At 53.8% G+C, this 24,870-nt stretch overlaps 5 protein-coding genes and 5 pseudogenes across 5 annotated transcripts, besides 10 other annotated features; 2 read left to right on the forward strand and 8 right to left on the reverse strand.

Moving 5' to 3' along the window:
• On the forward strand, positions 1-795 carry Tc00.1047053511449.10 (mucin-associated surface protein (MASP), putative; the record flags this gene model as incomplete). The annotated part of the gene is made up of 1 exon (XM_806310.1): positions 1-795. A coding segment is annotated over one exon (795 nt), but the record flags the coding sequence as incomplete, so codon positions are not given.
• Positions 1-1,046: a sequence feature (heterozygous, Esmeraldo-like haplotype).
• Positions 1,047-1,932: a sequence feature (areas merged during assembly that could not be assigned to a particular haplotype. This can correspond to areas where the two haplotypes were merged or to regions with more than two copies in the genome that were merged during assembly.).
• Positions 1,352-1,840, forward strand: Tc00.1047053511449.20 (elongation factor 1-gamma (EF-1-gamma), putative; the record flags this gene model as incomplete). The annotated part of the gene is made up of 1 exon (XM_806311.1): positions 1,352-1,840. The coding sequence occupies one exon, from the start codon at positions 1,352-1,354 to the stop codon at positions 1,838-1,840; it is 489 nt and encodes a 162-aa protein (XP_811404.1).
• Positions 1,933-1,940: a sequence feature (heterozygous, Esmeraldo-like haplotype).
• Positions 1,941-24,870: a sequence feature (areas not merged during assembly with more than two copies in the genome that could not be assigned to a particular haplotype).
• Positions 3,280-4,491, reverse strand: Tc00.1047053511449.30 (mucin-associated surface protein (MASP), putative; the record flags this gene model as incomplete). The annotated part of the gene is made up of 1 exon (XM_806312.1): positions 3,280-4,491. The coding sequence occupies one exon, from the start codon at positions 4,489-4,491 to the stop codon at positions 3,280-3,282; it is 1,212 nt and encodes a 403-aa protein (XP_811405.1).
• Positions 3,514-3,576: a microsatellite.
• Positions 3,985-4,054: a microsatellite.
• Positions 4,165-4,231: a sequence feature (CT-rich).
• Positions 4,953-5,579, reverse strand: Tc00.1047053511449.40 (annotated as a pseudogene).
• Tc00.1047053511449.50 lies at positions 7,490-8,683 on the reverse strand (annotated as a pseudogene).
• Positions 9,924-10,020: a sequence feature (A-rich).
• On the reverse strand, positions 10,087-12,861 carry Tc00.1047053511449.70 (trans-sialidase, putative; the record flags this gene model as incomplete). The annotated part of the gene is made up of 1 exon (XM_806313.1): positions 10,087-12,861. One exon carries the CDS (start codon positions 12,859-12,861, stop codon positions 10,087-10,089), a length of 2,775 nt encoding a protein of 924 aa, XP_811406.1.
• Tc00.1047053511449.80 lies at positions 14,109-15,299 on the reverse strand (annotated as a pseudogene).
• Tc00.1047053511449.95 lies at positions 16,454-18,283 on the reverse strand (annotated as a pseudogene).
• Positions 20,318-20,500: a sequence feature (A-rich).
• Positions 20,582-20,608: a sequence feature (AT_rich).
• On the reverse strand, positions 20,700-22,769 carry Tc00.1047053511449.110 (surface protease GP63, putative; the record flags this gene model as incomplete). Its single annotated transcript, XM_806314.1, has 1 exon — positions 20,700-22,769. One exon carries the CDS (start codon positions 22,767-22,769, stop codon positions 20,700-20,702), a length of 2,070 nt encoding a protein of 689 aa, XP_811407.1.
• On the reverse strand, positions 24,142-24,870 carry Tc00.1047053511449.119 (annotated as a pseudogene).

Here is a 24,870-nt window from a genome sequence, read left to right on the forward strand (position 1 = left end):
CCGCCGAAGCCCGAAGAATCAGGCACAAAAGGACAGCAGGGGAAGCCAGGGGTGTTGGGTCCAAATGATGGGGAACACACCGACAGTAAAAACAATAGAAGTGAGCCTCATCTCGAAAAACCAAGAACTGATCAGTCTTCTTCATCCTCTGGCAGCCTTGACCCTGAAAGTGCCAAAGAACTCTCTTTGAAAAAGGAAAACAAGAGTGATGAATCCTCCGATGAGACACTGACGGAAGAAGAAGAAGAGCATATAAATAAGTCTGACAGTCGTGAATTGGTGCCAAAAAAACAGCTAAACGAAATACAAGAACTAAGAAAAGGAAAAATGAGTCATGAGGCACCAACAGAGACACATGGACGTCCAGCCAACGACGCAGAAATACAAACGACAACACCACCGCCACCACCAGCAACAATGAATGGACATTCCAGCACTGAGGATTTACCACCCGTGCAACCGCTACAACGCGTTCAAGACGACCATGAAGAATCAGGGCCACCTTCACCCACGGCAAACGGTGATGCCGCCAATAATGAAGCTGACAATAGCACTGAAGAGGGCATCCCGAACAGTGATCCAGCAGCTGATGATGCAGGAACACGAGAAGAAAAACCGGATGAAAATAAAGAAGCCAATCCAAAAGAAACACCAGTGACGGCCGCAGCCATGAAAACCACGACGGCGACGACAGGCGACAGTGACGGCAGCACCGCGGTCTCCCACACCACCTCCCCTATTTTGCTTCTTCTTGTTGTTGTGTGTGCGGCTGCTGCTGCGGTGGTGGCCGCGTGAGAGTGAGGGAGAGAGAGCCGTGCACCGCCCGCACACACACTCTTCCTTCTCTCTGTGTGTGTGTCCCCTTGCATGGACTCTCGCCCTCACCTCACCCCACGAGGCACACACATAATGTGCCCATTGTATATATGCATGCACACCCATGCAGGCCCGTTGGTGCTCTCTTTTGCACGACACGCACCGCTGCCGTCCTGCCTGGCTGCATGGGCGGAGCACCGTAACTGTTTCTGTTTTGTTTTTATTGCATTGAGTGGGCGACCTCTCTCTCTCTCCCTCTGTGTGTGTGTTTTGCTTTACGGGAGCAATGAGAGTGTGTGTGCGCTGGTCGTCCCACGCTTCGGCTTTTTGTTTTGTTTTTCATTGTTTTGTGGTTGAGTGCACCCATTCCGCGGCTGCGTGTGTGTGTGATGATATGAGTAATCTCCTTGTGTGCTATCTGCCTCTCTCTGCCGTTGCTTTCTCTTGCCGCTCTTGTGCCGTGCAGCTGCTCTGCAACTGTAAGCACTGAAAAATACACGGCACACTAAAATACACACAAGCACACACATACGCCATGTCGCTCACGCTTTGGAGCGGTGTGAACACCGAGAACGCACGCACGCACAAGCTTCTGGCTGCTGCGGCCCTCGCCAACGTTGCGGTGACGCTGAAGGCGTGCGAGTACGGCCGCGAGAACGAGACGGCGGAGTACTGCCGCAACTGCAGCCCGTGCGGCCGCTACCCCGTGCTGCAGGCGGAGGAGGGCTGTGTGTTCGAGTCCAACGCCATCCTGCGCCACATCGCGCGCCTTGGCCGGAGCGGCGGCTTCCTGTACGGCCGCACGCCGCTGGAGGGCAGCCAGGTGGACATGTGGCTCGACTTTGCGGCAACGGAGCTGGACGCTGCCTCCGCACAGTTCGTGCACCACGCCTTCCGTGGCGAGCCGCTGCCCGCCAACGCGATGGAACGCATGCACGAGGTGCTGCGTGCGCTGGAGGCGCGCACATTCCTCGTGGGCGAGCGCATGACGGTTGCGGACGTGGCGGTTGCGTTTGCGCTGTAATGGCACTACCGTCTGAGTGGTATGGAGGGAGAGGCACTGACGAAGAAGTAACGGAACGCGTACCGCCTGTACAACACGGTGATGCAGCAGCCGAAGACGGTGGAGGTGCTGCCGCCGAGCCGTTTGTGCTGGACGCGTTGAAGCGCGAGTACAGCAACACGCGAGAGCATTTAAATATGTGTGTGGGCGGTGTGTGTGTTGTTGGTCCTTTCAGAGCCTTCGAATTTCACAGTGGCGTTTAGCGCTTGTTTGCTTTCTTCGTAAGAGAGTGGCAGAAATGAAGAAAAACAGGCCAATAAAAGAAGTAAAAGAATAAGCACCGTCACCCATCCACACTGAGTGGCACCATCATCCCCGCCGCAGTCACTCCCAACAACAACAACTCACGCACACAGACACACGGAATTAGAAGGAAGAACAGTGCACCGATAACACACAGCGACTGCCACCAATAGCAGCAGGAGTCACGGCGGGTGCGTTTTTCGTCACGCGTCAGCACACACCGAGCAACGCCCACACCCAGCAAAGCAACCGGCAGAATGCAAAAGGGAACAAGACCGTCCTTTTCAAAGCCCACGCGCTGTCGCCAGTTGTTTTACTGTTCACCCTTCCAGCGCATCCGCCAGCGCACATCACCCCACACAGGCAAAGAATCCCTGACCAAAGTATACACAGCATATGAGGTACACATCGGCACGTGCAGCAGCTGGACGAGAAGCAATCCGCACTTGTCCCAGGCACCCTAAGCCACACCGCCCAATCGACTGCACGCCTGCAACGTGTCAAAAAGTAAATCGCAGGCTCCCGTCCTCCCTCCTCGCAAGGGACGTCGCAGCCAGAATCTTCCGCATGCATTCTCAGCAATCACGCCGCTCTACAGAGTATGCATAATGGCGTGTGTGTGTTCATGTGTGTTTTTCAATAGATATACTTGCAGAGCAGCTGTGCGCCACAAGAGAGTCTGAAGAAAGCAACGGCAGAGAGAGGCAGATAGCACACACGCAAATTACTCATATCATCACACACACACACACACGCAGCCGCGGAATGGGTGCACTCAACCACAACACAAAAAGAAAAACAAAACAAAAAGCCGAAGCGTGGGACAACCAGCGCACACACACTCTCATTACTCCCGTAAAGCAAAACACACACACACAGAGGGAGAGAGAGAGAGGTCGCCCACTCAAGGCAATAAAAACAGAAACAGTTACTGTGCTCCGCCCATGCAGCCAGGCAGGACGGCAGCGGTGCGTGCGGTGCAAAAGAGAGCACCAACGGGCCTGCATGGGTGTGCATGCATATATACAATGGGCACATTATTGTGTGTGCTTCGTGGGGTGAGGTGAGGGCGAGAGTCCATGCAAGGGGACACACACACAGAGAGAAGGACGAGTGTGTGTGCGGGCGGTGCACGGCTCTCTCTCCCTCACTCTCTCTCACGCGGCCACCACCGCGGCAGCAGCCGCACACGCAACAACAACAAGGAGAAGCAAAAGAGGGGAGGTGGTGTGGGAGACCGCGGTGCTGCCGTCCCTGTCGCCAGGTGTTGCCGTATCATTCGTTTGAGCTGTTGTTGTTGCTGCTAGGCCTTCTCCTGTTGTTGAATCTGCCGGTGGTGGTGATTGTTCTGCAGTTGGTTTTTCTGCCGGCGCTCCCGTTACTGTCGATACTGTTGGTACTGGTGGTGCTGGCAGTTGTGGTAGAGGTGTTGTTGGTGCGTTGCTGGCGGTAGTCGATACGCCGGAAGAGCCTTTCGTCCCCACGGCACTCTGCCCCGCGGCGCTGTAATTTGCATCCCCATCAGGAAGTCGACTCGTTTCATTTTCTTGTGTTTCAGAGAAGTGCCGTTTTGCATCGGGTGTTGATCTCTCCGGTGTCCCCCTGTTGAGTGGTGCGTTCCCTGAAGATGTTGTTGGCCCTGACTGCTCATTGTTTTTTAAAGATGTCGTGTCCTGAGTGGATGGTGCACCGCCATTCTTCCGTGAAGCGTCTCCATCGTTGGAAGTGGTAGATGAAGAAGCACCACCGGAAGGCGGCCCGGAAATGGGACCTTCACTTCCTTTAGGATCTTTAGTGGCCTCACCAGTAACACGAGAAGTGCCACCAATTCCAACAAGACCGCCATCGCCTTCACCAACAACTGATGCTTGTGATGGTGATGGTGGTGGTACTTGTAGCGTCGGTGCTTGTGGTCCTGGCGTTGTCGGTGATTCTTCCAATGCTCCTGCTGTTAGGCTTCCTTCTCCTTCTCGAGCTTGTGGTGTCTCATTTTCATTTATTAGAAGTTCGGGTGTCTTCCTTCTATTCACTTGTAGTGAATTTTCGTCTTCTTGTTGTCCTTCTTCACTTTTTACTGTTACTTCCTCTTCTCCTGCTTCTTCTTCTTCTGCCGAAGATTCTTTTGCGGGTGTATGTACTTCTTCCACGTGTTTCGGCGGTGGATTTGAAACTACTTTTAACTCTACACGTGATTCAGGGCTGCTTGGTAATAATGCTGCACTTTCTGCGCTTTCCAGCAAAGGTTCACTATCAACACCTCTGCCATCGCCATCGCCATCACCGGCCGCCAACACCAAAACGGTACCACCGCACCACAGCACGCAGAGGGCACACACCAGCAGCACACGGCCAGTCATCGTCATCACCATCACTCCTGTCACTTGCGTGCAGCCCTCAGCACAAACTAACAACACATCAACGCAGAGTGAAAGCAAAAATTAGAGACACGGCCGCTACACCACGCCACAGCCACCGTACAGTGACAAATGGCAGCAGCAATAGAGCACATACAATGAGGCAAATGGAATCAGCACGAATGCAAAAATTGCACACCGCCCTGCAAACCAGAAGACTAAAAAGAAAGAAAACAAGAAATTAAAAAAGAAAATGAAACAAACACAAGACTCCACTGCGCATGCACATGGGTGTGTCTGGAATGCGTTCAAAATGAAGTATTTGGAGAAGCAACATGGACCACGCAGCAGGGCAGCGGAAGCAAATAAAGCAAAGCACAAACATTATTTTATCCTAGTTACTTACATCGGACCACAGTAGACGCTCACAAATCCCGTGGCTGAGTGCTGGCACGCACAGTTGGCAAAAACCTCTTCAGCCCAGAGTGGTGTACGCCAGCGCGGATGCGGCGAGCAGCAGCGGGACACACACCCACGCAGAGCTGCTGAGGCTGCCGTCGACTTCTCGAAGATGTGACGGTGCGCGGGTGGTCGTCGTGGTTGGTGCCACTGGCGCAGTGGTGGTCGTGGTCGTTTTAGTTGGCACTTTTTTTAGTTAGTGTCTGTGTTGTAGTGGTCGTCTTCGTGGGAGCATCTTCGGCTTTATTATCTTCATTTTCCGGAGAACTGCTCGTACCACTTTGTGACTCTGTCGTGCTTTTCTTATCTTCGGCATTTACCACATTGTTCTGGTCGTTTGATTGCTTTACCGGAGTGGCCGCACCTGGACCCGCGCCGGCTTTTGTTCCATTGTCCGCAACGGGGACCAAACCTAATGACTCTGACTGATCCTTCTCTTGTAGTCCTGACACTGAAATAGAAGAAAGACTGTTGACGTTTCCATCAGCACCAGACGGCTCGTCAGTAGTTGGTGGCTGTGTTTTCTTGTTCGTCGTCGTCCTGGATTCATCATCCTTCTCCGGAGACTCTGCCGCGCACACGGACGAGCAGCAGCACAGGGCGAGCACCAGCAGGGCGCACAGCAGACGGCACGTCATCATCATCGTGAGTGTGGTCGTTCAGTGGTGTGGGGCTGATCTGCACAGTGAGGGACATGGAGAGCAACAGGGGAGACGAGAGGTGCGGCAGACACACACAGAGGGCACACCGCATGAGGAGAGGGCAGCAGCCAGGCATGCACCGTACGCCGCACACCACGCACGACACACACTCCAATCTACAGCAACAGACACACACACACAAGCCTGCACTCTGTAATACTTGTGTTGTACAATTGTTGTGGTCAGTACATGCGGTCACACACAAAAGGAGCGAGAAAAGAGGAGACCACTACGGCTACACATCAGACTGTGGGCTACCAGAGGGTCAAAAAAGGCTAGAGGGCCGCGCCGCGTCGCAATCGGTGCGTCACTTGCTTGCAGACCAGGCATCGTGCGCGATTGGTGTCGCTCATTGTGACGCATACGTCCTCGTAGCCCCAGAGGGTGGAACATCCAGCGCCAATCCAAACACAGCTGTCAACACGTCATTGCCACAGTCGTGAAGAGCCGGCTGGCACCACACACGGCAAGAAGGACACACCAAGACACGTCATGCACCAAAGGGGCGCATCAAGCCCGCAAACAGTGCGCACCGCCCCAACACCGCACGGTCCTCCCGCACGCACGCACCGTCCTCCTCCTTATGTTCGGCTCATTGCCGCCACATCCGACACCCGCACCTCACAATACCAGAGGAAAACACAAAACAGTTGAAGCAGCAACAACAGCAAAAATGCCACCTTGTTGCGCTGACGCCACTGCACGAAAGGGTGCGCCGGCGACGGGAGTCCATCGCGCAGGAGACGGAGAAGAGCCCAACGAGACACCCAGGAGCCACACGTTGGCAGTCTTTTCGGGGCTGCCTCAACGCAACCACAACAAATAGTGCCGCAACCACGGAGCCATGCACCCTGACCCACAGCGTGTTCTCACAATCAGAACAGCAGGGACAGAGGGAATTAAAACACACCACCCGCAGTGCAGCAGAGCACCCGAAACACACACAGCCAATCAAAAACGGATGCAAAAAAAACGGGAAGGCAAAAAAATAAAAAAGACGCATGCAGATTGAAAGCCGAAGCACGGAAATTATTTGAGGTCCACATTCTCGCAATGACGCACAAAAAAGAAGCAAAGTCACAAAACCAAGCAAAAGTGTGAAAGATAAAGCCGCATGCACCAATTGCGGAGGCAGAGGCAGTCGTCCCTGTCCTTCAGAGAAAAAGCTGCTGGTACGACCCCGCCTCCATTGGAGCACATCTCCTTTACTTTTTACTCATGATTAGAATACAGTGATTTCCCCTCGTCCCAATCGCATCAAAAAACGCGTGAATACATGTGGTGCTGGGAACCCTCTTTTCTCTCCATGTTACTTCGTTCACACACAGTTTTCACGGAAGTTAGACCCTCCAAGCAATAAAACAAAAACACCTTTTCCCAGAATAACAAACAATGCAATAAAATACCGGTCATTTTGCCCATCACCACAAGCAATGAAGGACATGGGGAATGCAGTGAGTGTGTTGTAGTGTCATTGCTACGGTTTTGCACATCTTGAGTGCGAGGTCGATGTGCCAAGTAAATACTGTCGCCCTGCCGCGGTTTGATTGAGCCCAGTCGCCGCGGCTGCTCAAAGAGGCACCACCACTGCCGCAGCGACACCGCCATAACTGTCGGCCTGCTGCACCAACGCATCGGGTATCGCCTGAAAATCGTCGCTATTGACGGAAGGAATCGGAGTGGCAGGCGCGGAGGCACTAGAAATCACCGCTGGGCAATCCGCCCGCGGGTCGCCCTCCGCCCGTGCAACGTCCTCGCCGGGCGATGGCGCAAAGAAAGCATCGGGGCCGGAGGGTCTATTGGCTCCCTCGCTCCCACTGCCAGGTCTCCTCCCTCGCCGCTGAGTGTTGTCCTCACTTTCGGTCCGCACCCCGGATCACCCCTCGGACCGGCATGAAGGCCACCACCAGCGACACCCGCAGCCGAAGCACCGGGAGGCTCCTTTTCAATGGAGGCACCAGACACCACAGGAGACAACTGCGGAGGAGTTCCTCCGGAGGCGACCCTGAAGCAACCGCAGACTCTTCTGCTTCCTCCTCGTGCTCGTCACCCTGTCCATTCACCAACGCACTCGGAATGACAAGACTGCTGCCGTTGGCGGCAATGGTGCACACCTCGCCGTACGTGGGGCGCTTAATCCTCCCATCTTTCTGAAAAACTTTAAACGCCACTGAGATGTCAGTGTCCTCAGGGCAAGGCTGAAAAACACCGCTGCCGAGGTGCCTCACCCTCACTGTGCCCCCCTCACACGACACCTGCGCGCACACTCCTTTGACGCTTTTATGGCCATCACCGTCCTTCGTCTCCAGTAATTCCGCGTCCAGGCAACACGAGCCGCCGCCAGTCAGCGACCCACGGAGATAATCCACATTTTCGTCCGAGCACGTCCGGTACGTTGTCCCAGACGAGATTTCGTGAAATTCCAAAGAAACAACAGGGCAGACGTCCTTATCCACCAGACTCCCTTTTCCCTCAACAATGTTTGCGGTGCACGTCCCAACGTGACGGCGGTCGGAGGTGCAGCGAAGCGTCTCTGTGTCTTTAGCATCGCAGAACATGTGAGGATAGTTGGCGGCAAGATTATCGGTTGTATTGCACTTGTTGACCAGGAAGTCGCAGCCAGTGCTTCTGCCCCAGCTCGTCCCGCGCGTGGCGTCCCTTCCAGTAAGGGATTTCCTTTTCCCGAGGGCCACCTTCGTCCTCCAGCTCCATGCCCTCGAGAGTCTTACAACCAAAGTGCGCTTTCGCCTTCTCCTGAATGTGCTTCCCCGCCACCATCTTGCGGTGCTTCCCACGCACACTTCTCTCTGGCTTCTTCACCAGGCTCTTTTCTCTCATGCTCTCCTGGCTGAACCCAAGTCCATGCGCAATTTCGTGTGCGGCAACGCGAACGCTCCACGCCATGTCAGTCATGTACTTCGGATCAAATTTCATGGTGCCAATGGAAGGACGAAGATCCATCAATGTGTTGCACGTGGCCGCCCACACAACGCACACGGAGCGAGCACCCACCATACCAGCCACACGCGACAGTGGACCCTCATCCATCCATCACGCGGCATAAAACTTCCCGCCACCCCGCCATCAATGGGACACGCAGCCCAACTCAACGCAGTCACACGCGGTGCATCACACCCGCAGGAAAATAGACTCGGGGTGCGTGCCCCCTCTCCCCCCTCCTCCTCATGGCCACGGAAGAAGACAACAGCCGCCACACGCAACTGCCAGCATGCACTACAAAGGGTGCATTCATATCCACTGCAATGTGCATCTTGTGTGTGTGTGCCTGCAGAAACACAAAGCAAAGACGTAGAAAAGAGGGAGCAGAGTATGTGGAGGGACGCACAAAAATGTACAGCGGAGACGCATAACGGAAACAACAACAAGAAGACCGCTCAAACTCATGACTGCACTGCAGCCCAAGCAGCGCCAATTCACACAATATTTATTGAAAACAAAAAAGCTTCCCCCTTCGTCTTATGTAAACCCCATCACACAAAATAATTATAAATGAAAAGAAATCGTCCATTACTGATCCACACAAATTTTAAAATAAGAAAAAAATCGCCTGGCTGCCGTGTGGCCACACCAAACTGTCTGTATGTATTTTGCCCGCAAAAGAAAATTAAAAAGATGGTTGCGTGTGCTTCAACCGTCCGACCATCCGTGTGTCCGCACATCGTTTATATTTCACGGGGTCATCTGCGTGTTGCTGCTCCCCCCAGCCCTCTCATCGGCGCGTGAGTGCGGCCCGCAGAGCACAGTCACTCGTGTGTGTAGGGACTGAGAGAAGCACGCAGACATGACGGCAGTCGCGTCACTCCATCGGGAGAGTGAGCGCAGAAAAAAAAGAAATCATCGGAGGGGAGAGAAATGCTCACGAGGCCGACACCGAAGGGTGCGCCACCGCATGAAATAAACACGCAAAGCAAAACAAATCCTCAAAGAAAAACACGGCGGCAGGGTGTGGCTGTGTGTGTGGCGCTGCGGGTGTCTGCCCGCCCTGGCCGCAAAGAAAACAAAACAAGAGGGAAGAAATGTGTGCTCCGCCCCACAGGCCCTCGTCGCACGCCCACACGTCACGGCTCCCTCAGCGCGCCGTTCGTCGCGGCCCCTCCTCATGCGTGCAGCAGGCGAGGCGCACAGGGCCGTCGTCATGTGCGTGTCGGTGGTGTGCGAGTGGAGCAGTTGGGCGGAAACACACGGCACCCCTCGCAGGAAGAGTGCAGCAACAAACAATTAAAGAGGGAAGAGTAGAAAAGAAAAAACGTCCATAGTGATTGCCCCAAAAGCAAAAAAAAAGAAAAGGGAAGAAATGGGGATATAAAAACGCACAGCAAAGCAAACAGGGAAAAAGTAAATAAAAGTTATTAAAGAAAATAAATTAATTACCGTGTGTGTGTCGGTGCAGGGAAGGCCGCAAGTGTCCCACGCGGCTGCCAGTCACTCCTCACAGAGCCGCAAACACCCACAGTCCCAACAGCAGAAGCAGCGGCAGCAGTCCGCTCCCACACACAGTGCCGGCATCGCTGTTATTCCCCTGCGACACATTTCCGAGACTGCTGCTGAGTGCCGCACCCTTTACTTCGCCGTCCCGTGCATGGAGCTCTTCCTGCCCATCCCTCCCTTCCGCCGTCTCCACATTCGCACCAGAGATCGCACCCACCCCAGTTGTAGCTGTGGGGCCAACTTGAGCTGTGTCCGTGGCGGTAGGAGCGTTTGCACCTGCTGTGTCGGGGGTATCCACAGGAGTTTGGGGTGGTGTGTCTCCCTGCATCGCACCTCCAGCTTCTGCTCCCACCGTTGGATCACCATCGGATGAAGAAGCGACATCCACATGTTTACTTCCACCGGAAGATATTACTGAAGGCGGCTGAATTTCGGATTGCTCTTTTCCTAAGGAAGTCGTTACAGTGGACGGTTCTGATGGGGACGCCCTGCCACCGCCCGCACCCTCATTGCCATTCAACAATTTAGGCCTCAACGGCGATTGCCCGGCAGAAGAGGAATGCGACTGGGTTCCTTGGCCATTTTCAGGCACCACAGGTGAAATAGAGGGTTTATTCGGGTTTAGGGCGCCAATCTCCGCAGCACTCAACGGGCGGTTGTACAGCAGGACGTTCGTCACAGTCACAGACATCTCTTCTTCTTGTCTCCCTGCGCCGCCTGCACTGCCTCCGCCCCCTCCAATGTAGAAGTGGGATACCGCTCTTGAATCCATATTCTCCAATGCACACGCTTCGTCCCCACCCACTTGCTTACCATCGACATACGCGGAGCCTTGAGTGCTGTTCCGTACCACAAGCACCACTTGGTGTGTTTTCTCTGGCTCCAAAGCGCTCTTAAGCTCCTTAAAAGTTTTGTCACCGGACAGCACCTGCCACTTATTTCCGCTGTCATATGACAGCTCCATAAGTTTGGTTTTTTTTTCATCGTTCAGACGCACACCCATCAAAGGAATGGGAGAACCCTCCTCCGGCACCTTGTCGATGGACACCGTCGCCACAAGAGTGAAGTTGTAGTTCGCAAAGTGGTACAGCTGATTCTCCCCCTGACTGCCAACAGGCCACTCAGCCCACGCTCCCCGGAACTTCACTCCGCCGGCATGCAATGTTGCCTTATCACCCCCATCATCATTCACTGTGGCGCTCACCCCGAGGTACTCGTCCCTCCATGTGTTACCAGAGAAGTTGCCGGACAAAAAGCCAACCAGCCCATCCGTCGGAATGACAGCGCTGCAGGCATTGTCGGTTGAGGCACTCTTCTCCGTACTCCCAGAAGGGCACAGCTTGGAGACAGTTTGGTCCACTTTCTTCCAGGTCGCCACCACCTCCTTCACACGCTGCAGCTGCTCAGTCAGGACCACAGACCACAGACTATATGATTCTCCTTTGCCCGTCTTCTCGTACAGTGCAATCAACTCATCATTATTAGTTCCACTTTCACCACTTTTGTACAACAGGGAGCTGGCGGCAGCGTCATCATCGGATACCGACCCAATATCAACAATGTGCGTATTGTCCGTCAGCCAAAGATGGAGTTCACTCTTTTCCTCGTTACCTTTATCAGCCTCCTCGGAATACACCGGCAGAGTAACGAGCATCACATTTCTGTTATTATCAACGCCGTCAATCGTCGCTGTGATGAACCCGCTTCTAACGCCACCTTCTCCGTCCTGTTCGTTGCCCCACACACGCGAGAGTGTCCCGAGTGCCTCCGTCCACGACTCCCCCTTGTCACCGGACTCGTACACCCTGCGGCGGCCATCATCACACGCAGTCATCATGATGAGTTTTTTGTCCTTCCACTCCACGACGGAGGGATCACTGCATCCATCGGCAGACGTCCCCTTCGACAGCTTCCAACTCGCAGCATCCTTCGAGTTGTGTATAATCAGCGAAACGGTTTTCACATCCTTTTGTGCGTCACCCTTCTTCGTGGCTTCCACTGGAAACACAAGCGTATCATCGTGCATCTTAACACCCGATCCACCGCCTCCAAACAGTCCCATCAAGGATTCGAGTTCTGTGCCAAAAGGTCCTCGCGGGAGACTTTCAGTATTTTTCCAGTCAATTTTTTTGCTATTTTCTTCACCACCGACTTCCCCTTCCACCAGCAAAAGTCCCCAGTCACCACCACTCCCCTGAGCATCATTACGGCTGTATTTCCCAACAAGCATGTAAATATCACTTCCCTTCACAACTGTTGTTGGTCGGCTCACATCCACTTTCTTCTTTGGGCCTGCGGAAATAGATTCCTCCAGAAATTGTGTCTTCGTGTTGGCATCATTCATTATTTCCACCGGTGTGTTATCCTTTTTTTTCGCTGTTTCCGTGAGAAGTTGGGATACAATGCCAGTAAAGCTGCCTTGACCCTCCTTCCCCGTGTTTTTCGCCTCGGCGACGGCAAACACGTCACTCCCCACTTTTAGAAGGCCGGGAGCACCCAACGACTCCACAGTTAAATCACCACCACCCTCATCCTTGACGTCTTTCCATTCAAACTTTGAAACTGTTGACTGCTCCGGACCTTCCGCAGCACCAACAGCGTTGCAGCACATCATCACAAGAACGAGGAGCAGCACCGCAGAGTAGAAGAGATGCCTCAACATGTTGGGCCTCCGCCGCTCACTCTCTCTTCCTTCCCTCCTCCTTCCGCTCGATCCGGTCACGCGGCGACGGTTGTGTGTGCGGGGTGCCTTCACTGCAGCAACACGTGAGAGCATATAAATATGTGTGTGTGGGCGGTGTGTGTGCTGTTGGTTCTTTCAGTGCCTTCGAATTTCACGGTAGCGATTCGCGTTTAGCCTTACGTACTTTCCTTCTTTGTGTGGAGAAGAGGAAAAGAGGAAAAAGAAGTAAAACAGTGAGCACCGCCATCCATCCACGGTGAGTGGCACCATCATCCCCACCGCAGTCACTCCCAACAACAACAACTCACGCACACAGACACACGGAATGAGAAGGAAGAACAGTGCACCGGGAACACACAGCGAATGCCACCAGCAGTAAAAGCCACAGCGGGCGCGTCGTTATTCGTCACGCTTCAGCAGACACAACAACGCCCAAGCAAAAAACACAAACAGCGGGAGGCAAAAGGGCACAGCCGCACATCACAGCACCCATGCGCTGTCGCCAGTCGTATTGCCGTTGTCTCTACAGCGCACCCGCACATCACTCCGCACGCCGGAAAATCCCCCGTCAACGGATACACAGCGGCAGTGCCACGTCGGCAGGTACAGCTTTTGGAAGCAAATCAATCCGCAATTGTCCCAGGCACCCGAAATGCCACACCACTCACTGACTGCACACCGACAACATCACGCCCGCAAAACGTCGACGAGGCAAATCGCGGAATCAAACTCTTCTCGCAGAGGCAACCGCAGCCACAATCCTGTGCGTGCATGCATTCTCAGCGTTTTAAACACGGCATGTGTGTGTGCATGTGCTTGTGTGTTTGGCAGCGCCTATACTTGCGGAGCAGCTGTGCGCCACAAGAGAGTCTGAAGAAAGCAACGGCAGAGAGAGGCAGATAGCACACACGCAAATTACTCATATCATCGCACACACACACGCAGCCGCGGAATGGGTGCACTCAACCACAAAATCAAAAAGAAAAACAAAACAAAAAGCCGAAGCGTGGGACGACCAGCGCACACACACTCTCATTGCTCCCGTAAAGCAAAACACACACACACAGGGAGAGAGAGAGAGGTCGCCCACTCAATGCAATAAAAACAGAAACAGTTACTGTGCTCCGCCCATGCAGCCAGGCAGGACGGCAGCGGTGCGTGTCGTGCAAAAGAGAGCACCAACGGGCCTGCATGGGTGTGCATGCATATATACAATGGGCACATTATGTGTGTGCCTCGTGGGGTGAGGTGAGGGCGAGAGTCCATGCAAGGGGACACACACACAGAGAGAAGGACGAGTGTGTGTGCGGGCGGTGCACGGCTCTCTCTCACACTCACTCTCACGCGGCCACCACCGCAGCAGCCGCACACGCAACAAGAAGAAGAAGCAAAAGAGGGGAGGTGGTGTGGGAGGCCGCGGTGCTGCCGTCACTGTCGCCAATCTTTTCCTTATTTACACTTTGGCGTTTTTCTGTCTGTGCAGTATCGGAAGGTTGAGAATTCTCCACAGTAGTCTTTTCAACGGATATTTCCTTCTGAAGTGGGGAAAAGCTGTCATTTGAAGATGTCGCTGCTGTTGGTTCTTGACTGACAGTCGATAGACTCTCCGCAATGTCCGAGGTGGATACAGGATCCTCGCTATTTCCCTCTTGTTTTGCAGGTGAATCCGTGGATGCACTCCTCTTCTGTCTGCCATTCTTCTCTTTTTCTGGATTCATTTTTGGATGATCGGTTTTGGGTTTCGGCAGTGGTGCGTTTGATAATTCCGGTAAGGCTTTTCCTTTTTCTTGAGATTCTTTATTTGGGTCTTCTGGTGAATTAACTGTTTGAATAGTGTCTGAATCCCCGTCTTTTTTCTCTGGTTCTTCCGAAGAGCGCTGTTCTTTTCCACTCAATGTAGAAGTGTCGCCAACATCTTGCCCCCTTGTTGCATCAGAGCCCCGTGACTGCGTTTCAACGACGGGCGTATCCGGTGCCCTTCCGTTGGGCAACTGGTGACTCTGATCCTTTGCCTCATCTCCTTGCAAAACTTTTTTTTCGGATTCACCTTGCGAGGTAGATGAAAGACTGGTACTGGTCCCCGTGCCAACACTACGGTCAGGTGACGAATCACCACCAGGAGTGACAGACCCCGAAGGATCACCTCCAACACCGGAAGCACCAGCAGGAGGAGGGAGACCAGCACCAGGCACAGAACCAGTTTGACTGCTGCCAGCACCATCTTGTCTAGCAGAATTTACACCGCTTCCGCCATCACCACCCCCTACTGCAGTGATGTCAGAACCAGCACCTTCTTCAGTATCTTCGGCTTGTATGGCAGCAATGGGCAACGCTGGACGCAAAGAGAGCGTCGGCGCGTTTTTATCACATCCGCTCGCCAAATACGATGTTTTCTTTCCAATCCTCCTAGCACCATGCAGACACCCTGTGAATTGTTGTCGACGTCCCTCGCATAAACCCCGCCGGCACCGCACCACAGCACGCAGAAGGCACACACCAGCAGCACACGGCCAGTCATCATCATCGCCATCACTCCTGTCACTTGCGTGCAGCCTTCAGCACAAACTAACAACACGTCAACGCAGAGTGAAAGCAAAAAAGAAGAGAGACAAGTCACACAACCACCGCACAGTAAACAAATGGTAGCACCCGAGCAACACGCACACCAACCTGCAAAACAGAAGTAAAAAAGCAATACCAAAACGGAAAAATAAGTTGAGTGTCCAGCAGGAGTCCCTCCTCCAAAAAAAAAAAAAAATACCCCAGCAGAATTAACATTTCATACGCCATGCAGCTCGGCAGGCCTGTGTTTTTGTATAAATATTGCCTGCATGAGAAAAAAAATATTACTGTTCCGTGAGCCCACACAGCATTCTTCACACTTCATTGCGGCATCCGGCCTGCTACTCCGCTCCTCCCTTCGTGCAGTCCGTGGGACGCACAGCAATGAGGCCGGCACCGTGTGTGGGCAAAAAAAACAAAACAATAAACACGTCACACATGACAGTGTGCAGCAACCGAACATTACGCAAAGAAACAGCAAGGATACTTATAATTCCAGGAAAACAACAAAACAAACAGTAACAAAAGAAAAAAGGAAGCGCGCGGAAAACGCGGCACATATTCTCCGTTAGAAGTCGCAAATCCACACTCCGTGTCTCAGAAAACTGTCACAACTCCACATGGACCCAAAAGCAGAAGCAGCAGTGGTTTCTTCACACACAAGATGGTAATTTCGCCGCTTTCCACCGTCGGCAAGGACATGCCACCTTCGAACAAGATTTCTCCGCTCGCTTAGATCCTCTTTTTCAAAGGAGATGTGCTCTGTGTGGCGCTGCTGCACGCACTGCTGTTTGTGGGCTCCCTGGCGGCGGGGGCGGGTGCCCGAGGACCATGGATGCAGTCCCATCGCCCGTACGCATCGGTGGTATTGGGCGTCGTGAGGTCAGGATTCATATATTCCTCCATTCCTCCGGAATTATTCGTGCCATCGTAATCCGAGCAGCTCCTCGCCGCAAAATAGCCGACTATCGCATTGAAAGCCTCCTCTTCCGTTAGATCTCGACTGTCTGGCTTCTTACCAGTACGACACGCAGTCCGGCTGCTCTCGCCGACTGGGCGCCGGTGCACACCGGAATCTTCGCTTCCACACAACAACTCTGTCTCCACACGCACCACACAATCATCATCGTTTTCGCGTACACGTGCGAGCAGCAGTAGTAGTAGTAGTAGTGTGGCTGTAGTCGGTGAGCAGATCTGCGCGCAGAGCGGAGAAAAGAAGGGCAAAAGGGAAATACAAAGAGGTGCAGCAAAGAGACACACACATCGTCCGGGCGTCGCCGTTGCGTGCGCGGTAATGATGCGACCTCCCGCGGCAGGCACAACTCGCACACTGCACGCACTGCGAAACGGGATCCACGCAAGAAACACACACATAACGACAGAACAGCCACCAAAAACTAGAAGGAGGAGAGAACCACAACCATCTCCCCCTGCTTGCACAACAAATGGCCCTCCAATTTTTAAGCGAGACAGTTTCTGCACGCTTGGCATCGTTCCGCTCCACGCTCTCAGCGCCCACAGTGGGATCCAGCACATCGTACAGGTGAAAAGCGAAACCTGTCTCACTCCCGTCGGGGAAAAACAAAATTACCGTGACGACAACAACAACGGTGCAAGGGTGTCGCATAGGATGATACGATGGCGTTGTTGGCGTCCAGGTAAATGACGCGTACCCTCGAAAATACGCGTGGAAGATATGGCACGTACGACTGCAGAGTTGCGTCCGCAGATAAACGGCATTCGGAGCCAACACTCTCTTTCTCGGTGGCAAATATGGGTCAATAATTTCGTCGGAGAGGCACCACGGCAGACGGCAGGGTAGAGCAACGTACCGCACACAGGAATCAAATATTCGACTGCCTCGTCCCTGGAAAAGTAAAAACAAATTGGCCGGGGTTATCTCGCTCTCTGGCGATGGCACATTCAAAAGGAAAACTCACAGTATTGAGGGAACTCAAAAAAAGCCCCAACGTGCTTGCCGCGATTCCACGAGAATGTGGACGGTCTGCATTTGTCCATGCGAGTCACAGCCGATAGGCACATCATAGGGGATACTGCTTGAGTGCGCCAAACGACGGTTACTTGCCTCATGCCACATCACAGGCAGGCCGTCCCTCATCAATTTCTGCAGGATTCGCCTACACTCCTCCAAGGAGTACTGGGGGCATCCGTTGGGCCGCATGCGGATTGCACCATCTTCCACAAAGAGTCTATTCACTAAAAGGCCGCGGTTAAACAGCCCGTCCACAAAAATCCTCAAAGGACCGCCACCCACCGCGTGCTGAGGTGGAAAACGCACGCGATAAATACGTCTCCGGTAGGTTTCATCGTGAATACACAACCGCTATTCCCTCCGTCACGGCGTCGTCATCAACACAGCAGCAACGCGCCAGTGCCGGCTCTGTTGGGTACAATGGGAAAGAAATTCCCACTCTCCAAGCCATGATGTCAACAAGAGAGTCAGACGGCTGCTCTGCCATGGCGATAACGTACCCCATCAGGAGCAGCAGAATATCAGAGTCCAGCTGATTGGAAGGCTCGGCTGTCACCCCGCCAATGAGAGAAATGCGCGCCACCACGCGATGCTCCGCTGGCAGTCCGCCTCCATATTATGTTCCCTCAGTAACGGACTCTGCGTCAGCACCGTCGCCACACTGGTAGGTCTGGATGTGTCTACAGCACGGCACGAGTTGCTGCCACCGCCCGCTCCTCCCCTGTTTGCTCACCACACATCGTCATGCGGCAGCAGCAAGTGAGGCAAACTTCGGTTTGCTTCGCCTGAAATTCCCCCGGCATCTTCTAGATACACCGCATTGGAAAACCGGAGATGTGCAGCGGCAGAGCATTTGTTCGTTTCAGCAAACAAATTGGGGAAAAAGGGCTCAAACACACCCACAGGACTCCCAGCAAGAAAAAAGGGAAACACGGCATGACTGACACAACTCAGAGTCATGTTTCTAAAACAATGCGTGGATGACTCCGTCGACGCCACACCCACACCATATGCCGTCAACTCCTCCACGGCAATAATCCTGCAGCGTGCGGAGAGGACGTTTCACGAGCGCATTATTGGCCGAGCCAAACAACTGTACCGTCAGCAGAGGGCAGCGAGCGGCGGGGGAAAGTGAAGGTGGTGGGACTGTTGGGGAGGGTCGATGCGCAGTGTCCCTCACAAATACGAGGCGGGTGAAGTGAAACACACTCGCCTGAAAGTCACCGGCCACCAAAATGCATTGCTCCCCGCTGTAAATACTGATGGGCTCGAGGCTGGGGCAACTACTCGCAATGCGTGAAAGCGTCTTCCTGCACTGACGCTGCGATTCACACTAGACGTGCAACTTCAGAACAGTAGATCCCCAGCAGTAAAATGCAGCTGGCAGTGACGCTGTGGATTCCCGATTCCCCGGCAACGGAGGGCGGAGAAGACAACTGGTCTCCCCAGCTGCGCAGCATCCATCCATCCACTCTGTGCGTCCGGAGTGCCCCGCAGCCACCCTTGAGAGATGTGGCGGACAGACCTCCCTTATTTTCGCCTCGATCCGTCGACGAAGACTTCCGCGGTGCTGTCGGCACACACCGAAGTCTCCCTCGTGCCCGCCAAACAAAAGACACACCCGTTGAGCATCGTCACGTGCGTCGACGGCCACGCAAATAAATACCCACCGCAACGCAAAGTGCTTCTTATTGGGCACAAATAGAAAACTCGAGGCGGCGGCCTGGACAACACGGACATCAAATCTTCCGCCAGGCAACGCTCAGACACATGCGAAAGGGCCAACGCGGAAATAGCGGCACAAACACTCGAGAGCTGCTGCGTGAACTCCACGGTAAATGGATCAGCCTCAACGCATGGGGCACTAATGACGGCGGGTGACAGCGCAAAAGCCAACGGTTCCGCAAGGCCGGGAATTGTGGGGACGGCAGCCAAACCCTCCCGGGATTCGTGTACAAGACACGCAAATAATCCGCCCCTCGGTGCAAGTCGTCATCATAGTCCTCATCGTTATTTTTGTCGTCATTCGTATTGTCACACTCAGAGCCGGTGAAGGAAGGTGCTGCATTGATGATTGTGACATCACACTGAATGAAACAAAACAATGCCTCAAAGGGTGCCGAGTGCAGGCATCCTGTCAGGCAGCGACACGCCGCACTTCTTAGCAATGTACGAAGCAAAGGCAACGAAACAGCTTTCATCCGCCATCGTAATCTCGTCCAGCAGGTTCGCCCTCTTGTTCCTCGGCGCCTCGTTCCTCTCCGCAGCACCAACAGCCGCTGCCGAAGCCCACGCCCCTGCCGCAATCACTCCCACAGAGAGACAATAAAGAGTCTTGTGGATGTGTGCCGAAAGCACAGCGACTGTCATCACCGGAGAAGACCATCGTGGCACCGTCCGTCACGCGCCGGCACACACCGAGCAACACACGCACCCGGCAGTGCAAAAACATTCCTACAGAGAACTGTGCAACTACTTATGTGTGTGGGTGTCTGTTGGAGAAGCCGAAAAAAATAGGAGCACAGGGAGGCACATCAGGACGGCAAGAGGCACGGCTGGAGAGCAGCGGTACATGCGGTACGGACACAACCTCAACAATCGCGCACGGTGGCGGCACACACCCATCCAAAAAAGCAAAACAAATCCTTAAAGAAAAACACGGCGGCAGGGTGTGGCTGTGTGTGTGGCGCTGCGGGTGTCTGCCCGCCCTGGCCGCAAAGAAAACAAAACAAGAGGGAAGAAATGTGTGCGCCGCCCCACAGGCCCTCGTCGCACGCCCACACGTCACGGCTCCCTCAGCGCGCCGTTCGTCGCGGCCCCTCCTCATGCGTGCAGCAGGCGAGGCGCACAGGGCCGTCGTCGTGAGCGTGTCGGTGGGTGTGCGGGTGGAGCAGTTGGGCGGGAAACACACGGCACCCCTCACAGGAAGAGTGCAGAAGAAACAATTAAAGAGGGAAGAGTAGAAAAGAAAAACGCATCCATAGTGATTCCCCCAAAAGCAAAAAAGAAAGAAATGAAGAAATTGAGAAATAAAAAACAAAAAGTAAAAACGCACAACCAAAAAAAAAAAAAAAAACAATAAAAATATTTTAAAGCAAAAAAAAGAAAAGGAATGGGGGGAGTGAGAGGTAAAAGAAAATGGAATAAAAGAAAAACGAAAAAACAACAACAAAAAAACATTGAAAAATGAAAAAACGCACAAAAAAGCTTTATATTACGCACAGGAAAATAAAAAAAGCAAAAAAGTAGCAAACAGGGAATTAAATTTAAAATAAAAAAAAAAATGGAAAATTTATTTGAAAGGCAAAAATTAGTTCTTGGACGCAATTCTCTGCTGGGGAGGTCGCAATTGTCCCACGCGGCAGTCAGTCACGACTCACAGAGCGGCAAACCCCCACAGTCCCAACAGCAGGAAAAGCAACGGCACCGCCCTGCTCTCACGCACAGTGCCGCCATCACCTGTTGTTTCTCCAACGGCAGGGATGTTCGAAGCCGTCGCCCTCTCCACACTTCCCTGCGATGAATTCGCCGGCAATTGCTGTGTAGTGGCAGATGCATCCACCGCTGTCATTTGTTCTGCTTCACTTTCTTGTTGAGGCTGCTTCGATGCCGCTTGCACTACTCGAGCTTCAGAATTTTTACCTGGAGGAGACGCCTCTGCAGTGGACGCTTCTTCACTGGGTCCCTCTGCAGAAGAGTACTCCTCAGCAGGCAAATCGGCGGGGGACGCCTTTGTGAGAGCTTCCGCTCCAGGAGACAACGCCGGAGCAGCCACAGCCGCTTCTCCCTCCTCTCCTCGCTCCTCTCGCGTATCATCCAACTCTCTCGGAACGACAAGGCTGCTGCCGTTGGCGGCAATGGTGCACACCTCGCCGTACTTCGGGCACTTGATCTTCCCATACTGCTCAAAACCATTCAACTTCACTGTAATTACAGAGCCCTCATGGCAAGGCTCAAAATCCTTGCTGTCACTGTACTTCACCTTCACTGTTCCCTCCTCACACAGCACCTGTGCGCACACTCCTTTGACGCTTTTATGGCCATTATCGTCCTTCTTCTCCACCAATTCCGCATCCAGGCACCACGAATCACCGCCAGTCAGCGACCCAGGGAGAGAAGTCACAGTCACGTCCGAGCACGTCCTGTAAGTTGTCCAGGACGATATTTCGTGAAAGTACGAAGAAACAACAGGGCAAACGTCCCTATCCGCCAGATTCCCTTTGTCTTCAACGATGGTTGCGGTGCACTTCCCGATGTGACGGCGGTCGGAGGTGCAGCGAAGCGTCTCATTGTCAGTAGCATCGCAGAACATGTGAGGATACTTGGTGGGGAAATCTGTTATTTCACTGCACTTCTTCTCCAGGAAGTCGCAGCCACTGCGGTGGCCCCAGCTCATCGGCTCCGCCATGCTCCAATTCACGCGGTAGTATCCCATATCCGCGAACACCGCCATCGTCAGAGCCGTGTAGTAGCCGGCACCGACTGTGGGGGCCATCAGCTCGTCCCACGCGTGGCGTTCCTTCCAGTGAGGGATATTTCTTGACGATGCACCATCTTCGTCCTCCAGCTCCATTCCCTCGAGAGAGTCACAACCAAAGTGGGCTTTCGCCTTCTCCTTAACGTGCTTCCCCGCCACCTTCTTACGCCGCATCCCACGCACACTGTGCTCAGAAATTTTGATACTATTTTCCCCTATACTCTCTTGGCTGAACCCAAGAGCGTGCGCAATTTCGTGTGCGGCAACGCGAACGCTCCACGCCGTTTCAGTCATGTACTTTGGATCAAAGTTCATGGCGCCAATGGAAGGACGAAGATCACCCCATGTGCTACACGTGGCCGCCCAAACAGCCCTGCTTTCAGTGCCTGATGGCCTAGCAGCAGCGTAGATGATAAAGTCGACGTTCAGCACACCGTTTTTCCTGTGTTCAGTAGGAATCGTAAATTGGTTGCACGGACTTCCCATAGTCGGCACATGTAGGTTTTCAGAAGCGGGCTTCACAAGTAGCCGCTCAGCGTGCAGTTTGACGGCACCAGGTAGAATCTTTCCAGTGTACAATTGTTTCTTTGCCTCCGTCAAGACATGCTCTGCTTTGCATGATAACTTGTGCCCCAAGGCGTTGTAGCACTCTCCCTCTCCCTCTTCGCAGTACACCTTCTTCCTTCTACCCGTTCCTCCCTCCAAATCCTCCGTGGACACCGCCATGCGGATCGGCTCCCAGCCACTGTCGTCATCCTGTGTGGCGACGGTGTACGCCTGCATCGCGCCCTGTCCCTTGCGTGGCACCTCACGCACCACCGCAGTCCGCAGTGGGCCGCTCCTCTCCATCATTGCGTCAAACCCACAGCGGTATTGTGTGGCGGGAGCGGCGGCAATACATCCACTGGCGCAGTAAATCAGCAACACCACCAGTGGGAAAAGCGACGCGGCGTGGCGTGGCTGGCACATGGCCTGAGTAAATTGCATTTCTTTGTTTCTTGTGAGTAGCAGCAGCAGCGCAGCCTGGATGCGGGAGAAGAGAAGCAAAGAAAAAAGAGGGAAGAGAAACAGGAAACAGTTTATTGCCAGTGATGCGTCAGGATGCGGTACAAACAGCGGAGTAACAGGAGACCACAGAGGCAGCCACACACACCGCGTGCGCACCGACTCCATCAAAGGGAAAAACCGTCAATCCGTCGTCGAGGAAACGTCCATCACCGTCGCACGCATTCTTCATCGGCCACAACGCTCCCTGCACGCGGAGTGTTTGGTCTGCTCTCCTCGTGGTGTCGCAGTATTTGTGTGACCGGCCACGCAACAACCACCACTTGTTCAGCGTCCGTCCCACGTGCAGGAGCAGCGCACAGCGCTCTCCCTTTCTATCCCAACAGCTCATAGGGGTAACGCCACCGTACGGCAACCCCATTACGATGGGCAGCCCTGAAACGGGAATGCAAAGAGTCATGCGGACGGATCTTCTTTCACTGCTCTCCCTTCGGGATGCTCAATAAAGAGCGTGAAGGCGTTGCAATGATCATGACCGTTTCTTCTGCACCGCCACTCCAAAAGGTTACTGTTAGTCCACGGCGTGGAAGTCACCGTGTGCGCCGCTGATCTCTCCACCGACCCACGAACACGCCGCCCTTCCAACACGATGGATATGAGCGTGGCCAAAGGCAACCACAAGCGTCAACACACAGGGACCCATAGTTTCCGCCGTGACCATCCGCAGAGTGCGTGCGTCCTCAGCGTTCACGCCGCTACACAGCGTGTGCCAAATGGTGTGCGTGTGCGCATGTGCTTGTGTGTTTGGCAGCGCCTATACTTGCAGAGCAGCGGTGCGCCACAAGAGAGTCTGAAGAAAGCAACGGCAGAGAGAGGCAGATAGCACACACGCAAATTACTCATATCATCATACACACACACACAGCCGCGGAATGGGTGCACTCAACCACAAAATCAAAAAGGAAAACAAAACAAAAAGCCGAAGCGTGGGACGACCAGCGCACACACACTCTCATTGCTCCCGTAAAGCAAAACACACACACAGAGGGAGAGAGAGAGAGGTCGCCCACTCAATGCAATAAAAACAAAACAGAAACAGTTACGGTGCTCCGCCCATGCAGCCAGGCAGGACGGCAGCGGTGCGTGTGGTGCAAAAGAGAGCACCAACGGGCCTGCATGGGTGTGCATGCATATATACAATGGGCACATTATTGTGTGTGCCTCGTGGGGTGAGGTGAGGGCGAGAGTCCATGCAAGGGGACACACACGCACAGAGAGAGAGAGAGTGAAAGACGAGTGTGTGTGCGGGCGGTGCACGGCTCTCTCTCACTCACACTCACGCGGCCACCACCGCCGCCGCACACGCAACAACAAGAAGAAGCAAAAGAGGGGAGGTGGTGTGGGAGACCGCGGTGCTGCTCTCATTGTCGCCAGGCGTCGTCGTACTACTTTGCACAGCGGCGGATCCGACTGTTGTTGCGTCTTCATTCCCAGCTGTACTCTCACGGTTCTGCTCTTCATCTTTCAGTGGGGCACCAGGCGTTTTTGCATTTGGAGGTCTTTTATGTGCCGTTGTTATCCGAGCTGCCGGTGGTTCCACTATCACTGGGAAATGAAGACTGAGCTGTTTGGTTCTGGCTGCTGCCTGAAGATGTATTCTGCGTCGCTTGTTTCGGGTGCGGCTACTCTCCGGAATTTATCCTCTTGTGATTCAGCCATATTTATTGGATCTTGTGGTGGTGCTGGTGCTCCGTCCGTGCCTTTCCGTGCCTCTGTCACCTTCAGTCCCGTTTGTTCTGTTCTTTCGTCCTTGTCGTAGAACTTTTTGCTTTTCAATTCCACGCTGTGTTGATGCGATCTTTCCGCCACTGCGTCACCTCTGGGCACATGACTGCATCCCCCGAGGCTGCTTGGACTGTGCTGCAGCCTTCCGCCTCTGGGTGATTCCTTTGCCCTGCTTCACTGCGACCGTCATCGGAATGCGGCTGGTGGCCAGAACCACACGCTGGGCTGTGAATTTGGGCGTCAACACCACCATCCACCTTCAAGTAAAGAGAAAGATGAG

This window comes from Trypanosoma cruzi, genomic scaffold, assembly GCF_000209065.1.
Source record: "Trypanosoma cruzi strain CL Brener 1047053517125 genomic scaffold, whole genome shotgun sequence".
Taxonomy (NCBI): Eukaryota; Euglenozoa; class Kinetoplastea; order Trypanosomatida; family Trypanosomatidae; genus Trypanosoma; species Trypanosoma cruzi.